At 41.5% G+C, this 23778-nt stretch overlaps 1 protein-coding gene across 1 annotated transcript in view; it reads left to right on the top strand.

The window, feature by feature from the left end:
* Positions 1-23778, top strand: part of RNF150 (ring finger protein 150) — a 123327-nt gene that overhangs the window by 76204 nt on the left and 23345 nt on the right. Inside the window, exons 3-6 of the mRNA XM_065836362.2 lie at positions 1254-1325; positions 1750-1832; positions 8791-8887; positions 15215-15425. Coding sequence (XP_065692434.1) covers positions 1254-1325; positions 1750-1832; positions 8791-8887; positions 15215-15425 — 463 coding nt within the window. The remainder of the gene's footprint in view (positions 1-1253; positions 1326-1749; positions 1833-8790; positions 8888-15214; positions 15426-23778) is intronic.

The raw sequence follows: 23778 nt of genomic DNA on the forward strand, positions 1-23778 counted from the left end.
CACAAATTGCAACAAGGGAAATTCCATTTGCTTATTAAAAAAAAAAGACTGTGAGAGCAGTTGAGCACTGGAACAAATTATCCACAGAGGTTGTGAAATCTCCCTTCCTGGAGATATTCAAAACTTGACTGGACACAACTTTGAAGTTGACCCAGCCTTGAGCAGGGGGTGGGTGGACATGACCTCTCAGAGACCTTTCCAGCCCGTGAGTTTGTCTCCACGTTGCCTCGTTGTTGGGATTGCACAAGGGAGCAGCCAAGTCCTTGGAGCACTGATACAGGCACAAACTCAGTAGGCACAGGGTGCAGGGGTAGCTCTGCTGAGCAGTGGTTGTGTGAACTGTCCCATAATGTTCTCAGCCTCTTGCAAGAAGCAGGTATCTCCACCTTCAGCTTTTGAGAACAGGGATGTTTGTGTCAGGCTTTTACTGCATACTTTAATCCTGAGTGGCTGTGACCCTGCCAGCACAGTAACAGTGTTTTGGAAATATGGGAGAACAGTCAGAAACAGCACGTGGCAAGCAATTCATGGTCCGCTGGAGGGAAAGATACAAAGGCAAAGAAAAAGCAAATGGTTATATATGGATAGGCTGTTACTGTAGGACTGTATAGTGCTTTACCTGTAAGAAACTGCAGATGCTTTAGCCTGCTTTTTATGCCTTGCATTGCTCTTATAAAGTAGTCAACTCTGTATTGCAGGAAAAAGAGAACAGCAGACAAGATGACTCATGTTTTTCATGGTTAACGAATTAATAGCTCGCTTTCAACACTTATATCTTGCTGAAGATCTTGCACTAGTTCTGGAACAGCACAAGAACAAAGACCTCCTGAATCTTAAGTCCGGTGTTCACTCTGCTTACCAGCCCAGGCCTCATTTAATAATGTATTCTTTATAAGTGTAATTAAAAAAAAAAAAGGGAAGAAGTAGGATACCCAAACAGTGGATTTGTTGCATGCATTGCTACTCTTTGGAATAATAAAAGTGCTAGTGTAGCATCATGATGGCCTCACATGCAGTCTGCACTGGAAATCCATGAGAGTAGCTTTGCCTCGTTGGCCGTGGGTTACCAGTGAGCCTGGAAATACCTACTGTGCCCTTATTCTGAATATCAGCATGACTGATCTCATCTGTTTATACAGTGCTGTCCTGTTTCATGTACAGTCACTTCAGATTATTAAGAAGCCTAGGGACAAAAGGTGATAATTTCTACATGAGGAGCTATTCTTTGCTTAAGAGCAAATTTTGTGTTACAGCGCCGACTTGGAGATGCTGCAAAGAAAGCAATCAGCAAGCTGCAAGTCAGAACAATCAGGAAAGGTGATAAGGTAATTTTTCAAATTGCTCATTACCAAATGAAACCCCGTACTGGAGAATTCCTGCAGACCACTGGGACAATGAGGCAGAACAGAAATGGCAATTGCTTATTTAGCTAGTATGTGTCCTCCAGGCGAGGGAGAAATACTAGTAAGCAATTTATGGATGGAATGGAGTAGAGAGAGAAGAAGGTGATTCTGTGACGATGCAGAAAATCCTGGGAGTTTAAACATGCTAGCTAAATAAATCTGCATGCTCCCCAGGGCAAGTTTCCAACTGGAAATGTGTTGAAAGTCAGACTTGCCTGTCTTGAAGGGATTATTGGATTTGCAGCGTGCATCAGTGACTGTTTTACTTTGTCACATAGGCTCTTGTATGAAGAGATTAGCTGACAAAATCAAAAAACGAAAATGATGGATGTTCTCTTTCCTGTAGGAAACTGAGCCAGACTTTGATAACTGTGCTGTTTGTATTGAAGGCTACAAGCCCAATGACGTTGTCAGAATCCTGCCTTGCAGGTAAGTCGAAGGTACTTTTAGTGCTGATATTCTATCTTCAAGACAGGCTCTGTTCTCAGAGCATCACTCTGATAAGATTGCCTGAGAACCTTGGGGGAAGAGTGAGTTTATCATTTTGATTTATTCAAAATCTGTTCTGCAAAGTTATCCAGAATGCCTTTTTATTCAACTTGAAGTGAAAGTAGTATTAATGGTGGTAAGAACCTGAGTTTAGCATGACAGTCAGAAATTTCGTCTGATCTGGACCTGATACAAAGTCTTTCTTAGGATTTTTACACTGAAGGTTTTGATTTCTCTGTTTTTCTCACTGGTTTTGTATCAGCCCAGAATAACTCCCCTAGAAGAATTTGCCCAACTGCAAGGTGAGCAGGGGTAGAACAGGCTCCTGCTCCTGTGGAACCACTTCTTTTGCTGTCCTGGGCCATAACAAGGCTCTAGCAAAGGGATACTTCTATTAAAAAAAAAAAAAACAAAAACAAAACAAACAAACAAACAAAAAAAAAACACAAAAAACAGCCATAAAAAGAGATACTGAGTAGAAACAGTAAAGCAAGAAGGAAATGTGACAAAGACCACATTATCTGTTGCTACCGTGAAAATATTCCCTGGCATGTGAGACATGGAGGTGACAAGAAGAGCTTTTGGGCTTGTTCTTTCTCTTTTCTTCCTCTGATGTGGATGTGTCCTGTGCAGCACATACACTCACAATGATGTGGCACCGCAGTGCAGCCTCTTACCACCCATAACAGCATGTTCATATCGCTGTGCCATTGTCTTGTCTTCTGTGAAGTGTTAACTAATGAAGGATTTCTCTAAGGAAATCAATTTCTTGGAAATTTCCTAGGAACAAGAGTCCCCTAGGAGAGCAAGAGCAAGTGTTTGATTTCCCTAGAAATAGGAATCTCAAGTGTTATACATACAGAGCACAGATTTTTTTTTAGAGTTTTTCTTCTCCTAGAGACATGTTCACTGGCTTGAGAAACTGAAATATTTGTTTCTTTTCCTGCAATGTTGTTCCCTAATAGATATTTTTATGTTACAAGCTGTCCACTTCTATTCGTTCATGTGACTCATTAAATCTGTTTACTGCCATCACTAAATGGCAAGCAAAAAGCAACAGATTAATCATAAATATGACCTACTATAAATCCCCCACAATGACAAATTGCATGTGGGCTTTTTTTTTTTCCTACGAACAGACACAAACACATCACTTCATGAAGCAGAAATACAGAACATTGAGAAATTACCAGAAAATATGGACCTTGGTTTGACATCAAGCCTGTTTTCATAGAAGCATAATAAATCCTGGAAATTTTGCACAACAGACACAGGCAGTTTTGGGAAGTAGATACACAATAGCAAAAAATGCATTTCTGCTCTAGTTTTCACTTGTGTCTTGCCTCATAATTCAATGATGCCCCAGTCAGACTTCGTCATCCACAGTGTTGAGTCAAGCAGAATGAATAGGAAGCACATAGTTAACAGGTGATGTTCAGCTCTTGGCTGACTTAAAAGGTCACCTAGAAAATGACTCATTCTAAAAGGTTAGTGGCAGTAGAACTGTCTTGTAAAATAGTCACAATTTGAGCCTCAGCAGTTTTGAATTATAAAAACTCAAAAGATCTTTCTCAAGCAGCTACTTCTAAAACCCTGGCTTTCCTGCTACACAAATTGTGAGGGCAGTATTTTACACATTCACATCGGTTTGGACTTCCAAAACAGGAAATGGCAGTCATGACTCTTTCTGCTGTTGGCAGTGTTGCCTCCTCATGAAGAAAAAAAAAAAGTGGATTAACTTCTGTTTCTGTTAAGTGAGTAGGAGAGTGTTACATCTTGATAAAGACCTACAGGCTCTGTAGGTTTCTTCCTCCGGAATCCTCAGTTAAACCACATGCAGTTTCTAGTGTGGGAACCTTGTTAGACTGCTGTTTAATAACAGGCTGGCTTTTCACCAGCCAGCGCAATATGACACCAGTGCTGGCTGACTTTAGCGTTGCTATCCAGGAGGTGGTCAAGATGTAGAACGTTTTGCCTGCAGAGCCAACTATGCCCCAAGAGCTGCACATGGAGGGTGCTGCTTTGTACTGGAGGCACTGCAGGGAAAACCACCACTATCAAGCACACTCTGTACAAAGCCCTGTATATCTTGAGATTTCTTTTTAAGGCTGCTGGAGCCTGCATCTCTTAAGAAATTAGTACCGAAGATCCAGCAGCCAATATTGCAGTGGAGTCATATGGCTGTTCACTAGTACATACTGTTTCCCCAAATATCCTCTCTTTTCTGTAGGCAGGGAGCAGGCACTGGGATAGCTGGTTCTTACATATCCCGTGCTGGAGTGCTGGGAGGAGAAATCCAGTCAGCTTGTGCTTCTTCCTTTTTATCCTCTTTAACCAGCTCCACAACTGACTGTATTAATAAACTTCAGTCTACAGAATGTATTAAATAAATAAGGACTGACACTTGGTTAAAAAAAAAGTGTTGGCTTGCAGCTGTTTTTATGTTTAATGGTAGCAAACATCACTGAAGTTATCTTTGAGGGCATTGACACAACATCAAATGTAACCAAGTTCATTGCTCTCAGAGTGACATCTCTTTTCATTGCCCTAGTTCCTTCTGCTTGTCTTCCTTCTCTAGCTTCAGAATGCCTTTGTCTTTTCTGCTCTGTCTTTGGAGAAGTTACTGGTGCCGCTGCTCCTAGTGTGTGCCTTTTACTACACTTTTACTAACTTTACTGAACTTCTACAGAGAGGCAAGACGATTCTTTCAAACTCATCTCTACTGAGTTCTTCATAAGCTCTTTTTTTTGGTCGGTTGATTTCTGGCACTGATAAATGTGCTCTCTGACCTCATTGCAGCTCTTTTCCTTATACTGAACCTTCACTCCATGAACAGCTGTGATTTCAGAGACCACTTCATTCCTTTCTCTTTTTATTAGCTTCTTGTGAAAATTACTCGTCACGTATTTTCTCCCCTTTGATTCCTTTCTCTTGCTTGCGTTCATCATCATCATCTTCTTTTGTCCTTCCTTCTTCCTCAAGAATAAACAAATACCATAAATATACCCCCAAAAGCCCAAACCTTCTCATTCGATACTACAGCACTGCTCGCTGAAACCCTTCTCAGTCCTCTACTTCAGCCTTAAGACTAATCCAGGCAACTGATGCTCTTACCCAGGGTCCCTGGGGATGTACCTTTCTTCTGCTTTTGCCTCCGTTTCTCTTAGCTCATGCTTTTCTTCTGAGAAAAATTACATGACTGCTGGGTTTGTTCATGTGAAAAGCTGGGACTAGGAGTAGAAGGTGGGAGGAGAACAGTTTCCCTTAACCTGGGAGAAAAAAGCTTCTCAAAATTGTTCGCAAGCTGAAAGCTTTACAATGGTTTCACAACAATCAAATTGTTATTATAATTTTGGACTGAGCCCACAATTGTTATTTCCTTGTTTGTTTAAAATTGCAGCTTTAAAGTACATTTAAGTGCATTTCAAACAAAAGTAATCTTCAGTAAAAAACCATGAAGTGCTATTTAGATAATAGTGAGTGTAAAGCTCTGGGATTTTGAGGTTCTTTGCCTTTCTTTGCGCTCTGTGAGCTGTACACAGCGGCGAGCATTCGCAGAGGAGCGCAGGAGCGATCCCAGGAGGTGGCACCTCTAGAGCGGCCCAGGGGCACTGGCCGGGCACCTCTCCTTCTCAGGAGCTGTTTTTCCAACACATTCAGCAGCCTCCGGGGATGAAGACTCTTGCAGATTCCCCCGATAATTCGTTGCTGTGCTTCGCTACCCTGACTGTGGTGAAGCTTTTGCTGTTGTGTAACCTGGATGTCACTTGCTGCAGTTTAAACACATCACTATGTCTCTTATCCCTAGGAGAGCTGAAGAATAGTTGTTTCCTTTCTCCTTATGGGAGCCTTTGTTTTGTATGAGGATTGTTACGACGTATCCTCTCCTCTCGCCTTCCTTCTCAATTAATCAGTTACACTTCTGAGGAACGTTTCAACCCATCTAAATGAATGTGGTTTTGCAAGGCATGTGGTTGCACAGAAGAAAAATAAAAGATTCTAGGTCTGGCTTTGGTTGTCAAAGCTGTGTCCTAATCCAGTGCTTGAAACATCTCTCATCTCCTTGTATAGGTCATTATTTCTGAACTCATCCATGATGCCTCTACCCTCTCCTTTCTTTTAAAACTTACATCAGTCAGAACTGCAGAGTGAGACTGATTTTTGTTGCAGCTGATCTTTTTACGTATTTGTCTTACCATATGATGGTGAAATATTGCAGTTGCTCTCTCATCTTACTTTGTGCTGATACATTTTGCCTGGATTTGGATGATAAACTTGCCAGGACACCAAACAAATGACAATTTTTTGAAAGCCGTAAGCATGTGTATAGTGCTATAGCTAATAACAAGTAAAATAACCTTTCAAATCCCAATCTGCAAAGCTTGCTGCCTCACTTCTCTGCACAAAATGTTTATGTGTTCCAAAATAGATATGATTGCTGTAATTGTATAATGTGATACAAAAATTTAAAAGTGGAAATCTTTATCTGATTTTCAGTAACATTCCATTCTTCTGTAGATTTCTGTTGAATAATCAAGTTCCTCATGTTGCGCATATTAAATCTGAAATTATGAGAGCCATAATACACTGGGCTACTTTAGTATCGGAAAGTGCAGAGTGACATGATCTGTCGTGTATCTAAATTACTCAGCACTGCTTGGATTTGTTTTAGAACACTGGTTTTTGAAACCAACTTCAGGAACAGTAAGCTTCAGTTTTTGAGTCTTTAAGGCATGAAAGTTCCAAACTTTTGGTGATTAACAAACATTATAAAATACTGTGATATGAACCACAGATTGACTAAAGCTTGCAAAGCTTGAATTTGAAAATAAAAGGGGACTTTCTAGTCTGTGGTAAAATGGCTTGATAGTAGTTATGGTTTGGTTTATTTTACCTGAAACATTTTGGAAATCTGGTTTTTTTTTTCAAGAGAATAATAAGTATCTCAGATTTTGTAAGTGTACTGATTATTTTGGCACAAACGTGCCTCAGACGTTTGCAGTTAAACATACGTGTTTATGAATTTGACTATAACATTAAAGAAAGCCAATCACTGTCAAGAATTTCATAGTTAATTCAAGTAGCTGAAAAGCAAGACACTGACTTTCAGTACCCTGCATAAATTAACACCCCCAAGAAATCCTGTCACTTAGATTTTGAAATATAAAATTGCACATGCCTGAGGACTTTCTTGTTGTGCTTTCCCCTGTTCAGAATGATTCCCTGCAGCTGTGCTGAGTATGTCCCTCCTGAGATGGAGGAGGAGTTATGCAAGACAGAAACCAAAATTTGGAGCATTGTGTTTTTACCCAGTAAGGCAAGACTTGTTTGGAAGGAGGGCTGTGAACGTCAGTAGCATTTGTAAAGTAGGGGTTCAAATTTCAAGTATTACGATACTTCAGTTGTGTCAATCATGTTGACATACAGGATCAGATGAAGTTTGACACAGTTTGGTATTTCTTCCAACTGATATAATTAGACTAGGTTGAACTTCCAAGAACAGATTTGCCCTTTCCCATAGCTGTGTAAAGTCAGACCAAGTACAGGAATGTGATAATTTGCCATGTAGCTTTGTTTGACAAAGGATCCGTTTCTTCTAGAAATAGTGAGAAAAACATGGCAGTGAAAAGAATAAGATTCTGAGATTTCACACAGTTTTGGCTTTGAATTTCTAGCGTTATTTAGGACTGAAGCCAGCTAGTAAATCAGCCAGCTACTATCTGGGCTGGTATCATGTTAGTAAGAGCCAGGGCTGCAAATCGATACTGAAGAAAGTGCATCTCAATATCTTCCATCAAGTAGAAAGGCCGTGCATATCTTGTTGTGTGAGAGCGACCGTGACACAACACAGCAGCCGACCCATTCAATTAAAAGATTTTTAGAAAGGCAAGTCAATTTTTAGTTTCCTACATGCCAGTGTAATTTCTGAGGCTCTGTGCACAGTAAGGAACTTTCCTCCTTTTCTTCAGAAGGAGTGGGACTGAACAAGCTTGGCCTAAGTCCCAACTGTTTTACTTGCCCTGCTCAACAGTGTTCCTTAAATCCTGACCCCCACATTGCTGTGTTTTATAGCATTTGTCCTCTATAATGACAAGGTGACAGAATACACTCAGAAGAGAAAATACAATCTGTCACTCAGGTACATGCACTCAATAGCTCTGTATTCAATATCAGTTTGTGTCAGGTGAAGCTAGACAGGAAACTTTCAGTTCCTCCGCCTGGATAATATCTACGAAAAGTGGTCCCCAGCAGCGCAGCAAGCTCAGGTAGTTGATTAGTCATCACTTCAGACCAAGCACAGGTACAGGAACAACCTGTTCAAGGCTGGAATTGTTTGAGAGCTCACTCTGGGCAACTTCTAAAGATCAGGAAAGTCAGGGAGAATGTTTTTAAAAGTGTCATCCTGATGTTACTGTTTAAATGAAAAGCAGCATTTTATTCTAATTTGCTTTATTTACTTATGTCTGCATCCTAAAAAACACCAGACCCCCAATGGCTTCACAGTTAAATTATGTATAATCAGGTTTGTCTGTAGAACCATCAAGAAACACTAGTGTAATTTTACCTTTACCAGCAGGCAGGTTTTGTTTACTGCCAGCCTTTAACATTTTAAAGAATATGGGTTTTGCTGATGTATCTTGTGTATTTTTCCTAATTCTCTAATTATGTACATCTTCTTTTCCAAACTCAGTTGAATAATGCTGTGCACATGTGCTTGAGATGCTGCAGAAATAATTTTAGTCTTGTGTGCACAGCATATAGTTTTTCAGTCCTTGCAAAGGTCACAAACCACACCATTTGAAATACTTGCACTTTACTGGGTTCAGAAGTGTATGGTACTAAGTGGTAAATTGTGCTGTGGTGGATTTGAATTAAAATACCCTGTTTTTCATTGCAGGCATCTTTTTCACAAGTCCTGTGTAGACCCCTGGCTACTAGACCATCGTACCTGCCCAATGTGTAAAATGAATATTCTAAAAGCTCTAGGGATCCCGGTAAGCACGTCACAGAGCAGCTGGTCAGGACAGAAGGGAAACACCAGCCACTTGGGTGTATCCCTGGTCCTTTGCCTGTCTGTTCCCGTCCTACTTTTCTTACTATGTTATCAATTGATTTATTCATTGAGTTATTAAGGAGAGTACAAACTCAAGTATCTGACTACCTCTCTCCTGCACCCAACTTTTATTAGCAAGAAAAAGCATGTGTATGGGGGTCAGCTGAGTGTTGGGAATTGTCTGTGGGTACCTGCTTTGTGGAGCAGAGGATTGTTTACTGGTGTATTGGTGAATTTATAGATTCTTTCATGTAACTGTGAATCCAGGAGTGGATTTATTTTTTTTTAATCATGCTCTCCATTTGAATCTCAAAGCACAAGGTAGTACTTGAGGACAACTAATTGTTCATTTTGGGGAGCCGAATCTTCTTTCTGTCAGATTTCTCTTAAAGCCTCTCTGTAGCAAGCTCTGTACTCCTGATTCCAATTAGGGAGCATTTCTCCCAGTAACTAAGCATGTAGCGGACCACACCATAATAAATTGTTAAGCTCTTTGTTATTTGGAAGATTCAGATGTGGTTAGAAGTTACCAAAGCAATTGATCTTTTTAGGTTGCATGTTTACATTCAGATAGTGTATGGCATGTCTGACATACAGTCTCCTAACCACAGTGATCACAGAGACATGGGGCTTCTCCAGGAAAAAGTGAGTCAGTCTGTCATGCTGTGCAAGGCTTGCCATGTGATAGAGAAGTTCAACACTGAAACACCAGTTAACAGGTGCTGTAAATAACGTCCCCCACCCCCAACTTATAGATGGTGACCTGCCAGCTCACATATGGGAGAACTATATAAAGTAAAATAGCTCATGTGAACATATTAGGGGAGCTGATGCAGCTATTCCTCAGGAGTTCATTTTCCTGGAGACTAGGTAGCCAAGCAGGTTACTGCAGAAGAGGTTTCATAGCAAGTGATGAATTATGTTTTTACTGACATAGGGAGACATGTTAATCAACCTAATATAAACCAAGCTAAAAATATGAAACAGGAAAAATGAAATAGAGCATTGTAGCTAGGGTAACGTCATTACAGCTGGGCTATTTTTTCTGTTATACATGTATATTATCTCTGGAATATGAAAAGATGACACAACTGTTAAATCAGTGTTTGAGATGTCGGGACGAAGGCTGTCTCTGCCATTCAGCATCCCTGTGTCCAGGCTTAAATACAGATTTATTTTTTTTTTTCCTCCAGGTCCCATGTCTCAGTTCACAGGCCTGCCAATGAGCAGTTACCCAGGATTTTGACACCTCTTCTCCATTCCCAGCATATTGTTCCATGGCTTTCTTCTGTACCATGCGGTGCCACTGAACTCCTGCTCTCAGGCTGGTCCATTCCCACTTGGGATTTGTGCCCAAGGAATTTTCTTAATGTACTCCCTGTCCAGCTTCATAGTCAGGGAATACAGACAAATCAGACCTCCAGTTTTTGGAGGTCTGAGGTGAGGTGTTAAGTTCTTCCCTGAAAGTTTAGTGCCATCCATCAGTATTTACATCCAGAACAGGGCTCTCGCTGACTTCACTGGCAGCTGCTGAAGGCCGAGCATGTCTGCAAATCAGTCTTGAGCTTTCTTGGGCAGGGTACATCGAGGGGAAGGGGAAAAACATGCCCAGAGGCCGTGTGTGGAGGTCTTGGTTTACATGGCTGGCTTTACCACCTACGAACAGCTCTCTGGTGGCAGAAATGATTAACAGCGCCGTTCAGTTTCCTCAGCTGTTGTTTCTCTTCTCACAGCTCCCTGTCTCTTTCTCTGCACCATGTAGTGGAAGAAGATCCATTCTGCTCTCCTCACTGAGAGCTTTCCGCATGGAGCTTCCATGGAAATAATTGTACTGTGCATGTAATTAAAGACACTGTTGTAACCAACATAAACAACTGGGTCAAATTAAGATTACAGGATCAGCCTTAGTGCTGGTCTGTCTTAACACTAAAAAGCAAGCACTCTGATGTTTATGTCCCACTAGCAAAGTTTGTTTTGAGGATTTTATTGTATGAATTTCTGTAAAAATTTCCCCATGTTGTTCTAAGACAACAAACTAAAACCAGCCCACTCCGTCATTCAGAGAACATATACTGGCTCCCACCCACGAGGGCGATCAGTTAGGTTCACGAAGGGAGAGCCTTACACCTCAAGGTAACTTACCATAGGAGCTGTCATACCTGGGAACCTGGAGCAGACGGTAGCCCTTGTGTCAGGGGTTGCCTCTGGCTGACAGCGAAGGAACTGCAAGTCTGAGAGTATCTGGTAACTTGGAGTTTAAGAATTCCTATACTGCTCTCAGTTGCTCCTCTTCTTCTGTTTTCTCTGCCTTTTCTCTCTAAAATATGCCTCAACTCCTGCCTCATGCCCTTTCCTCCTTCTCCTCTGGATAACCCCTCCTGTCCAACCTTTATCCTTTTGAGCTCCTGCCTTGGTGTCACGCCCCCTGTGCCCTGCTCAGTTCTCAGGACCTCTTCTCCAGCCACGCAGAAATTGTGTGTCCTCACTTATCTCACTGCCAGCTGAGGGCAGTCTGGGGTGGACGTAAGTCCTGTGAAATGCCTTCTGGTGCCACCATGACCTTGCAGGCACCATGCAAAGCCCTCTTCTCTTTGGAGAGAGTAGTTGTTGGTCCCGAATAAGCCACCAGTCTCATTCAGCACACGTTAACTGGTATTTTCAGAAGCTTATAACTTAGCCAGATGTCAGTAGGCTGTTGTGGGAAAAGACATTTCGCTGGAAGAAGCTGTACAGCTCTAGGGCTTCTCAGTGAGAGGTGGCAAACATTTCTATACAATGGATAGAGCAAAATGTCATTCCCTAACCACATTCTTGAGTCTTGCTGAGCCATTTTAGATGAAATTTCCACACACAGAGAAGAAGCCTTAGGCAGGCCGCAGTCTCATATGAGACACTTGAGTGCAAAATTTGCCAAAATCCTTTTCCAGGCTTTTACAATGGGAGGAATGAGGAAATCTTACCGTAGGCAGGACTAATATGTTTTGGGGTTTTTTTCCTGCCAGCTGCATGTTTGTCCTATGGTTGTTATTAAAGAGCTGGCTTCAGTGACTCTGGATATATTGTGCTTCATTTAGCAGGAAGACTTGGGATTTTCCAGGAAATGATTGGTTAAAACCCAAATATCTAAATGTTTCAATTCAGTTCACATCTAAACTCTCCATTTACTTTGTAACAGAGACTTCAAATATTATCTGCCCTAAACCCAGATTCCCCAGACTGCTGTGAGGCACCAGAATGACTGCACTCATTTTCACGGTAGCTGAGCACCCTCACATCCCTGCTTTTCACTGTGACACTCTGCAGCTCCGGAGGATTATTAACCAACCATCTATCAGCAAACTGTTGGCGTAACCTTTTTTCACTATCTCTTTGCTGGTGAATCCAGCTTAGACTATACCTCTTTTAGCTGTAATATTTTCATTGAATTATCCGTGAAAGCGTCTTTTCGCTTTCAAAGAGCTACATTGTTGTTGGGACGATCATATCACATAGAATAGTTTCCCTCTGCTTCTTCTCCTTTTCTGCAAATATCTGCTGGATATGCAGACAGCTGCATTTTTGGCAGCAGACTGGATGACTTGAAGCTATTCACTAAGAGCCTTAGCCAAGCCCTCAGAAGTCAATACAAAGCCTTCCCTTGACTTCAGTGGAATTGTGCCCTCAAAGCACTTACACGCAGGGAATGAGTGAAACCAATATAATTAAACTTAGCAAATGTATCTGGGTCACTCTGACAAAAAAAGCCATAATATATTTTTTTCAATCAGTATTTCATATCATTAGTTTTATAGTATGCTGCTTGGTTTGGGGTATTTTTTTCCAATGGAAATGATTCAAGAGTAAAGGGATTAATTATATTGAGCAATGCTATTTTTGCATCTTTAATGTTTGGTTTGGCTTTCAATTATAATCCCCCATTTTTAAAGGTTTAAAAGTTAGTGATAAAAACCCATTCTAGGAATCACTGGAATCAGAGCAAAGGACAGACAACTGATCCCCTGAAAAAAAGAAAATTGAAATAGTTTTTCCTAGAGTAGAAAAGAAAAAACAGGCTTTTTTTTCCTTTAAGGTACACTGCCATCAAAAGGCAAATTTAAGTTAAAAATGAAATTCTGAAAGCGTTTGTTATAACAGCAAAAGGTGAGGGAAAGAGTGATAGATCTAAGGAATAATTTTGAATTGAAATCCTACAAATGAATGATTGGTATTTCACTTAGAAAAGCACAGGTTCAATGGGTTTCATTAAAACCTGGTGTAGCTGAATGAGCCTTTATCCCAGTTTTGAGGTGTTCTCGCAGCTTGTGGATTAGACTGGAACCAGACAATGACAATTCTCATTTTTATCCCAAACTTCAGTTTGTGGTTACAAGTGAGCTGAAGATTGTTTAAAATACATCTTTTTCATGAGAAACATTTGTAAAAAAAGTATTTATGAGGTGACAACAATCAGACAGGGAGAACAGAAAACATGATAAGTTCCCAACTCTGCAAAAAAGTGTAAGAATATGGTAACCTTCTGTGCCTGAGTTCGGATGGATTACCTTTGTGCTTAAAGCTAAGCCTGTATTTAAGCCTTTGCTGTATCATATTTTGCTTAGTTTCTAGGAGCCTGCTGTTGGAGGTGGGCAGGTAGTGAGATTTGGAAATATGCCATAGCAAGTGAGGCAGCTAAGCACAGTGAAAATCAGACCCACGGAGCAGAATATAATACACCTCCTCTGACTTGAGCCATCCAGACACTGGATTTCCAGTCTAGCAGCTTAAAACCCATCTCTGCCGAGTGCTGAGCAATGGGGAGGCAGAGGGTGCAATTCCTGCCTCTTACCTTAGGGCAGGATGAATTGCAGAGAGAAATGGTGCAGAGGAAACCTAAGTGATTGATCCAGATGAGCTGTCTGACTCCTGGACAATAAAGATAAATGGGACCAACTTAACTTTACATGTTGCCTAACTTAACAAGGTATCTATGTAGTTGCTGCTCAACCTTGCTATGTCTGTCTGTGATTTGGGAAGCTTTGCACCCTGACACACGGCAGTCTCATTTCTGAATTAGCCTTGGTTTTGTTACAATGTTAAAAGTTCAAAACCCAGTTCTTGAAATAATAATGCAAACAGTTTTTCTCCACACCTTTGGGAGAACTAGACCTGGTTCTATGGGCAAACAGCACAAGAATCTGTTTACTCTTAGAGGAAAAAGAGCTTTTTTACTCATGTTTGTCACCAATGTTTATGAGCAGCTCCACAGAAATCACTGCTGTATGAATGGGAGCATCAGGCTTATAACAGACCTGGAGAAATCAAGGGTAGAAACGAGTCTGGGTACTCTAAGTGTCCAGCTTGGACATCATGTCACTGGACAAATGATCCACTTTGCCACCCAGTGTCCACTTGAGGTCTCAGTGCTCTTTGTGAACAGGTACTCAATGCTAAGGATGCTGTGCAAAAGATAGGCACCACCACCCCTTCTCATTGCTTCCCTATAAGTTCAATGGAAAGACAGATGCCTGACTTTGAAGAGCTTGGCTCATTCTGGAGGTGATGGTGCACTCACTACATAACTGTGAGAGGGATGTGTCTCGATGACCCAAAACTGGGTTCTTCCGTCCTTGGTCTTTCTGAATCACAAAGACAGACTGTGGATCAAGTAACGCTCTTCAAATTCCCATTATTGCCTGTTTGTTTCTTTTCTCATAATTCTATTTTGTAGGAAGTACAATACTAGCAAAGGAGAAGATCTTTTGCCATAAAAAAACTTGTCTTATAAACAGCTTTGGCTTCTATTTTTGCACCCCACTCATAGATGCGCCCACACACAGTTTCCTTGAATTCCTATTCCTGAAAGCTCTGATATCAGCTTAATAAAATGTGTATTTAGGGAAAAGATAATAATTCCCGTTCAGCTACTGTCTCTGTTTACATTTGTAATCTGACTCAGGAATCTGCCTGTGCTGAGCAGATCATATCAAAAAGTGAGTTACTTTTTCAATGTACACTCTCCCAAAACCTTTTAAAAGTATAAATAAGAATATTTAGAGATTGTAGGTGATGCGGTTTAATGCTGAATATTTCCAATGCATACTTTGGGTCTCTCTTCCAAGAAATTGTATTAAGAGGTTTTCAGCACATGAAAACAAAAAAAACTGTACATGTTTATTAATCATATGTTGCCATTTGCAGTACTGAAAGAAAGTGAAAAAACCTTAAGTGGAAACAGGTAAACTTTTTTTATCAGGTGAGAACTCAAATGTCTTCTTTTTCCTCCCATTAGCCAAATGCAGATTGCATGGATGATATACCTCCAGACTTGGAAGCATCCATAGGAGGACCGCCAACCAACCAGATAACAGGAGCCAGCGATATCACGGTGAACGAGAGCTCGGTAGCCCTGGATCCCCCGGTGCGGACTGTGGGAGTTCTACAAGTCATCCAAGATGTAGACTCCTTTCCCCAGGCTGGGGAGGGTAACTTCACAACAAGCAGTAAGTTTCTCTTTCTGGCAGAGTTTGCACTGAAATAAGCGTTTAGAAACCCAAATCACAAACTGATCTCTAGTGCAGGAAAAAAACCAGCCTTTGAGGGCTTTTTTACTGGAGCAATGACCTTACTTTAAGCCTAGTGGAAACCTATGGAGTAAGTGAATTTAAATATCATGTCTTTCTGCTGTACTGCAAACACATTCAGTCAGTGTGCAGATCTCTAATTGGAGTCCCTTGTGTGGGCAGAATTAGCTGTTTCAGTCAACACAAACCAATATAAACTTATGGTCATCTTCAGGTATTGTTTATAGTTCACCATGATAATAACCCACTGTGTATCCCCTGGCTTCTTTGTGAAGCAGGATGGTGCAAGTCCTTTGGCCTGCCTTTCTTCACTGGGCTATATGTTACTACACTGAAGTTATCCTTACCTGCATTTCATAGAATAAATTGTAAATGCAGCAATCACTTTTAGTGCCTTTGGTCAAGAAAAAAAGAACGCTGAATTCTGGTTTTGCCTTTCTTTTATCTCCTTACATCAACAGAAGCTCACCTGGTTGTTTATTAATACTTGAATTTATCGCTTCACAAGGACTGATGGTCAGAGTTCCTGTACTTGAAAATCTAACCATAGTGAAATAACGCTGCCAATTTATACGAAGAAGGAGAATTTTGCGTGTTTTCAGTGTGGTGCCCCACTTGTTTAAGGGAGGGGCACCATTTGAACCAGTAACTCTCAAAATGTCTGCATGCCTCTCTGTTCCTAAAAATGATGTTCATTGTTGAAAATCTACTTCTGACAGTTTGAAAAGAATGTTGTCAGCTGTTTTGAGTGAGGATTTTACTAGTCTAAAATTCCCATTTTTGGGTAAAATAGCAGATCAGTAGAAAATACATACATGTTTGATACCAGTTGGTGGATTAGTATTGGCAAGACTATTGTAGAAAAACATCAGATATACTTGAAGGGAGGTAGAAGAATGTGATAAAATATAGGTTTGTGTATGGAGCCAGCATAGGTCCTGGAAAAAAATTATACCTTTTCAAACATTTCTAGGTACTAGTCTGGGCCTGGGTGTGAAAAAGAAGGCAAGTAATAATATGATGTGTAAAAGGCAGAAGAGAGATGAAGAGACTAGGCTGAAATTATTTTACATTAGTCTCCTTACTCTGTGGAGAGACTTGATAATCACATTTTCCCTCATATTGCAGCCAGAGTCATGGCAGAGAAAATAACTTCTGGAAATGCTGGTCTTGTGACCTTAGCCATAATTGACCCAGCAGTGGATTTTTAAGTTCTCCATTTGTGGATTAGGCACTTATTTCAGGTTTGGTCCTTTTACTGTTTAAATCCTGCGTGCAGCAAGGGGTGAGCAGCAAGGTTATAAGCCCTGCTGTCATCCCTGGCCAGCATGTCAGCCGGTAGCGTACAGATTTCTTAATCCTCCTCCAGTGCTAGCAAGAGCTGCTCAAAACAAGATGTTATTTTGTGCCTTCCATTAATTGTTTTAGAATGCGTTTGAGGCTGATGTAAACCATGAAAGAAAGATTTTACTTCATGATACCACAATGTAACTAAAGACCAGGCTTAGATGTTGGTTTCATCTCTACCCTCTTAATGCTCCTGAAGCAAGTAGCTCCCCTGGCAGATAATTATCCTTGTCCCCCTCTTTTTCCAAGGTTGACTATTGAAGATGGGGAGGAAGGCCATAAGTGCTCTTTATACCCACAGCTGCATGGCACATGCTGAGAAGAGCTGCCAGCCTGGTGCAGAGCCCAGCACTAGGGGTAGTTCATGCTTTTCATCCCAGGATTTTGGCACAACGAGAAGCAGTTCTTCTGATTTGTCATCAGAGGAAATGATGGTGTTGAGGCAGCCAGGGAGCACAAGAACTCAGTAACTCTGCAGCTTGACTTCCAGGTTTGTTTCCACAGTTTGCTGCAGGATTAGTATCAGTCCAAACACATTTGTTCTTCATTTTCCAAGTTTCCAGTTAAGTAACTGGGTGAAAAACTTGCTCTGAGCTGGCAGAGTACTGCAGGGCCTGCAGAGATGCTTTGTTTTTTTCATTGGTCCCTCCATTTTTCCGCTTGCTTTAAATTACATTGAGCAATAGACACTAACACTGGGCAATCCTGAGGGCTGACAGCAAAGCACATGGGCAAGGAACTCGTGCTGACACCAGTGATCTGTCCAGGCACACGGTTAATATGGCAGCAAACTCTGGAGCTTCGGGAGATCTCCATTGCCTGGAGAGGCTGGCCGTGTCTGGGGAGGGACTCTGAAAAGAGTTTTTCCCTGGCTATTAGAGAGGCAGAGAGGGAGAAGCGAGCATGTGGGGGAAACTGGCAGATGGCCTGGGCTCAGTGAAGGGTGTGAGCCTCACAGTATCACAGGGGTAGCTCAGGACCCACTGCTAAAAACAGACCTTTCCAGTTGTTTTGTGAGGAAAGAGGAGTCCTGAGGAAAGCTCAAAGGACCTAGGGAACTTCCAAACCCTGGTGTGTGCCTGCCTACGCTGCACCTGTCACACACAGTCACGCAGGGAACTCTGCTTTGATCCTTGGTTAGGTGTCGTCACGCACCTATCACTGATATGTAGACATGAATCTTCATCTGGATTTCTCATCTCAAAGCGGAAAACAATACTTGAATATTAGTCAGTGGCAGGTGTGCAAGTTTACATGCTGTCATCACCACATCCAGAGTGGCACAATTTGGAATATTTCCCAGAAACAGAACTGTTTGTCCATTTTTGCAGCAGAGCAAAAGAGAAGAGGTCTTTGGTTGGATGCTGGGGGCTGATATCCAGCAGTGGTAGAAATTCATCCCTCCAGCTGGTTTATGTGCATTTGGGGTGTTCAGGCTGTCTGCAAGGTAGAACTTGGCATCTTAGGCAGCCTGAACTCTTAAGCTAGCGAAAGGGGAACATCCAGGACCACTGTATAGTTGTGGTATGAAACCAGATGCTAACTGAATCAGAGGGCAACTGCAGGCTAAATAACTGGGTCATAGCTGTCATATAGATGGGGCTTTATAGACATTGGGTTTGTTTATTGGATTCAGGCATTGTATTTCTCATCTCAGTAACCCTCGTAGTTACACAACTGCAGAGCTTGTTGAGCATGCCCTTTTTGTGAACTAGCCTGCCTGGGAATTTGTAAGTGATGATGCTGATTGCTCCTAGGAATCTTTGCTGAAGTTGCTAGCTTCTGGCCTCTTCATGTAGCGTTAGTGACCGGAGCATACGCCAAGGCTGAATCTGTGCTAGAAATTTTTCTTCCTCATGTTATTGAATCTGTGCAGGCTGCCTCCAGTGCAGTCTTGACTTGGCACTCTGCACCCAGCACCATGTGTCCTTACATCCCTCCTTATTCCTGGCAAAGTTCAGTGGTCCAGGAGGTGAAGGACTTGCTGCTTTCCTTCCACCCATTTATGCATTTGCTTAACTGTTTTTGCATCCTTTTTGTTTGTTGATTAATCATTCTGGTATTGTTTTCTTGTTATGGGTTTAATTTCCCTGTCTGTGTTTCCAGTGAGCATTTAGAGCCAAAAGAGCTCCCGCAGTGTGTCTGGAGGGAGGATATTTCCAGAGTGCTGTTCACATCGGGTGCAATTCTGTCTCCATTGAAATCTGGTGGCAAAGCTCCCACCTACTTCAGTGGGGCCACATTTTCATTTCTGGAACTCAGCCAGTGCTTTTCTTTTTATTTCAGTGTGCGTGCTCAGCAGACATTTCCCCTTGTCTCCCTCCCTTTTTCTCCCCACGGTCCTGAATAGATAATGTCTTCTATGGGACCCTTGATGACGTGTTGTACTATAAACATTTGGATGGGACTTCATGTGGGGGCCCGTCCCTAGAATACCTTACTACACCAAGTGTCTCCTGCATAGTAGCACTGAACACTTAAAAATGGACCAGCAGTTTCCCTGAGCTGGCTTCTGCCAAGATCTAAGCCCTCATCAAGTCCCTTGGATGCATCTATAGCCTGAAGTCTGTTCAGTATATAGCCTTAGTGATTGTCTGCTTTTTGTGATGGGATTTTGTGCAGCATCCTGGGACAGTATCTTGTAATGTGCTATTTCTGTAATAAGTTGCTGAAAATGGATGGGTGGATGGATGGAAAAATTGAAAAACTAGAGTTGGAAAATAAAAGGGGGCAGGGGAGGGTGAAAAAATCAGGTGAAATGCGTTATAGTTTGTCTCAGCTGAGTTTCCTGCTTTGACTCTATTACTTTTCAGCTCTCCAGAGTGTATGAAAGAAGATCAGCTAAGGATCCTTTTTCACAATAATGCATCACAGCAATCTGCATTGCCTGTTTTTTAGTAGTGAGTTATGCAAAATGCTAACACCTTTGGAAATTCCAGCACAGGTGGAATTTCCTGCTCTACAGATGACGTGAGTGTGAGCCAGACTTGGCTAAGATCTGAGCTAGAAGAAGCTCTGAGCTAGACCAGCTTTGGAGAAGCAGAAGGTAGATTGGGAATTTGAGGAGGACGTTGCAATAGTCTTTGTTTCAGACTCAGAGGGAATTGAATGATATCGTTACAAAAAAAGTAGTTCACTGGGAGAGAAGCATCTACATGTTTTAAAGGTTGTATGGTGACACTTGCAAGGAAAAAAGTAGTTATGGATTTTTTTCATGTTTTATAACGTCAATGGTCATTCATCTCCCTCACCTCGTGTGGCACTTGCTAATTTCTGCAGTAGATAATGTGGACTGCCTGAGTCTTTGATCTCTGTTGGTAAACACCTCTGTTTTTTTCAGTTTAGACAAGCTTTTATATTCCTTTCAGTGGGATATCTCATCACACAGCATAAGGCTTCAGAAATCCCACCAGCACAGTCTCTATACTTGGAGGAAGATCCATAAGTAATTCTACTGCAAACATGGGCAGTAGTTTTAGTACAAAAAACCACAAACTTTCCTCCAAGGTGTCATATCACCTGCAAAGTCAACCTAGTTTGGCAGGCTGTACAGCCGTGTGGGCAGTCTAGAGAAGTCTAGAGAATACCAGCAGTTCCTTTTCTGCCTCTCATTTTGTTCTTTCCATAAAACGCTGCCAACGTGTAGCTCATCGTGACTGTTAGGACACTTTCAAGTTTCTTTGATAGCTCTTCATTAAATCTATTAATATAACTTCTCAAGTAATTATTTTGATCTGTGAGTGTCTAAAACGTCTTTGTGAAGAATAATTAGCCCTTGGAAGTGGATGAAAGTGCATGATAAGAATCTGTTGTCTTGCAACCACTTGACTGTTCCTCTTTGCTGTTAATGGGGTTTTTTTTAGGCAGAAAGTAAAGGGGGTGGAAAGGGTGGAAAAATCCCCTAGACAGTAGTTAACACGGAAAGTTATTAACACTTGCATTAGCACCTAACACTGTTCTGGAGACAGAATACTGATGGGACCTAGTTAAAGACTGAGCAGATTGAGTCCCATGTGCCTGGAGTATGACATAAGTCCTGATAGCTCTATTAAAAGCCTGTGTGGATGTTGGACTAAATAGTTATCGTGGACTGAAAATTCCAGTGAGCTGAGGTCCTGGATTTGTTTTGAGACTCATACTAGTGCCAGCATAGCATTATTGGTGGTTTAGAAGGCCAGCAGTGGTTTGAAGAGTCACCAAGTTAAACTTAACTGGCACTAAAAATGTGCTCCGGGTTATTACAGACACCTACAATACTCCTGTCAGGCTCTGTAAATGGACAGTGAAGTTTTCCTCTTATAAAACTCCTCTTCCTTTCCGTATGTTAAGATGTGAAATACAGACAGAGTGTTTCTGTACAGCAAATTACAAAAAGGGATGTACAAAAATGCCATTAAACAAGGGAGCAAATTTGAAGTCTAGTTTTTCTTATTTTCTGTTTCACATCTGCTGTGTACATTGACATTGTGTACGGAGCAAGAATGAAACTATCGGTTACCAAATCTCCATTCTTCCCTGCAGACACACTGAGCCGTGTCCCTGGCCCAGTCAGAGATCGTGGTAGGTACATGCAGTAGTCTGGCCTAACCTCGGGTGCCAAAAAGACTGCAGATCTTAAGAAACTTTCTTAATAATTGACTCTAGGTAGAAATTTAGAAGAAAATGTTCTCCTTCAGTAGTGGAAGCTCCGTCCATAAGTCAGTCTCTACATATAGATGCTATTTCAGTTACCAGCTTTCCTCTCTTTGTCCCAGATTGCTTGTTCCTGCCTCCATGCTGCCCTTCTGTTGTGCAGCTACTTTGTGAGCCCAAAGCAGAAGCTAACCAATACAACAGGAGGAAAGAAATGCAGAGCTCAATAGATGAACATATAAGCCAGCTTTCACAACACTATTGCCAAAAGCAAGCACGCTATCAAGCACAACTAGACCCTACACAGCTGTCTGTTTTGCCCAGTAATCAGGATAAACAAATAGGCAAAGCAAGCATGATGTTTCACATCTCATTTGAATGCTCATATCTGAGTATACAGGCATTTTATTAATGGTCAGTGAGTACGAGAGACATAAGGGTTTTATTATGTGTTATGATGACAGTCAGTAAGGAAAAGTGCCATCATAAAAACTGCGATGGCACACAAGGACATCACTCCCAGTTGCTCTGGATGTGCATTGCACGTGTGCAGGAGAAAGGGGGATCTGAGGACTGGGATCAGTGATAATACAGCTTATAAGTTTATTTATACTTCATTGTCTTAAGCAGACAGCTAGATAAGACATTGAACAAGAAAACTTCTAAAGCAAAATGAACAAACAATGTAGAGTAAAATACAAGTCTGAACTGCAGGGAGACCGGATGGCTTAATACTAGCTGATCTCTTTGGTTTAAACTTGAGATTGAAAGCCTTGCCTTGCAAGAGATGTTCAGCATCTTGTATTTAATCTGGTTGATTATTTAGGACTTATTCTCACATCTCTAATGTCTGTGGAGTTTTTATTCTCATCAGTTTTTACACAAAAGTCTCCACTGAAATCATCAGCAAGTGCTATTTAAGATACAATGTGCTACCATGATACTGAATCTTTTTCTGACCAATTCAGGAACAAAGACAAATGAGAGACACAAGGAACCAGCATGGATCAGCACCTGAATTGGTGAAAGTAAGGATTAAGAAGACTGAGCAACAGCGCCCTAGCTGGGCAGGCAGACGAAAGGCAGGATTCCAGGGTCAGTCCTGCTGGTTGCTGCCATTATTCTGATAAGAGAAGAGAAGGCTCCAGGGAGATATTATAGAAGCCTTCCAGTACCTAAAGGGGACCTACAAGAAAGCTGGAGAGGGACTTTTTACAAGGGCATGTAGTGTCCCTCAGTTCCAGAAGAACTGCTGGAGAGAGTCCAGCACAGGGCAACAAAGATGATTAAGGGAGTGGAGCATCTCCCTTATCAGGAAAGGCTGAGGGAGCTGGGGCTCTTTAGTCTGGAGAAGAAGAGACTGAGGGGTGACCTCATTAATGTTTACAAATATATAAAGGGTGAGTGTCACGAGGATGGAGCCAGGCTCTTCTCGGTGACAACCAACGGTAGGACAAGGGGTAATGGGTTCAAACTGGAACACAAGAGGTTCCATTTGAGAAGAAACTTCTCAGTGAGAATATCAGAACATTGGAACAGGCTGCCCAGGGGGGTTGTGGAGTCTCCTACTCTGGAGGCATTCAGGGTAACCTCATCTGGGTGTTCCTGCTCTGGCAGGGGGATTGGACTTTTGAGGTCCCTTTCAATCCCTAACATTCTGTGATTCTTTGATAGGACAAGGGGTAAGGGTTTTAAACTGACAGAGTGTAGGATTGTTTTAGATAAATATGACAAACCTTGCTTCAGATTTTGCCCCATTTGCATGGGATATTGAATTCAACTGAGATGTTGCTAAACTTTATTACTTCTTTATAATTGCTTGTTGAAAAGGTAGTGCCACCAGCAAATTGTCTTTCTGTGCATGAAAAGCTATCAGTCTGTAACACTATGTCTCAGAGTAGGAGATTTTAGAAAAAATGACCCTCTGCCAGCCTGCTCTGGGAGATGTAAGGAAATAGTCTGGAAGAAAAGCTATGATAGAAAGATAATATTTTCAGTTGTTGTCCCCTCAACAGTGCCTTCTTAAATTACTGTAATGGCTGCGTATTCCACAGGGTGGAAACCATTACTTTTGTTTGCAGTAGTTCATTCCTTCTCTCTCTTTTTTTCTTTTTTTTTTTTTTAAATGAATCCTCCGGTTTTTGTCTGATAATGATTGAAAGATGCAGGTCCACTTCCATTGTAAAAAACTGAAAATAGACTCTAAGTTTATATTCAACTTCTAAAAGTCCTCTTTGCAGACTATATAGATGATGTAATAATATGTCAATCTTTAATATTTTCTAAAAGCTCA

The sequence above is a fragment of the Patagioenas fasciata genome, chromosome 4 (genome assembly GCF_037038585.1).
Source record: "Patagioenas fasciata isolate bPatFas1 chromosome 4, bPatFas1.hap1, whole genome shotgun sequence".
In the NCBI taxonomy this organism is placed as follows: Eukaryota; Metazoa; Chordata; class Aves; order Columbiformes; family Columbidae; genus Patagioenas; species Patagioenas fasciata.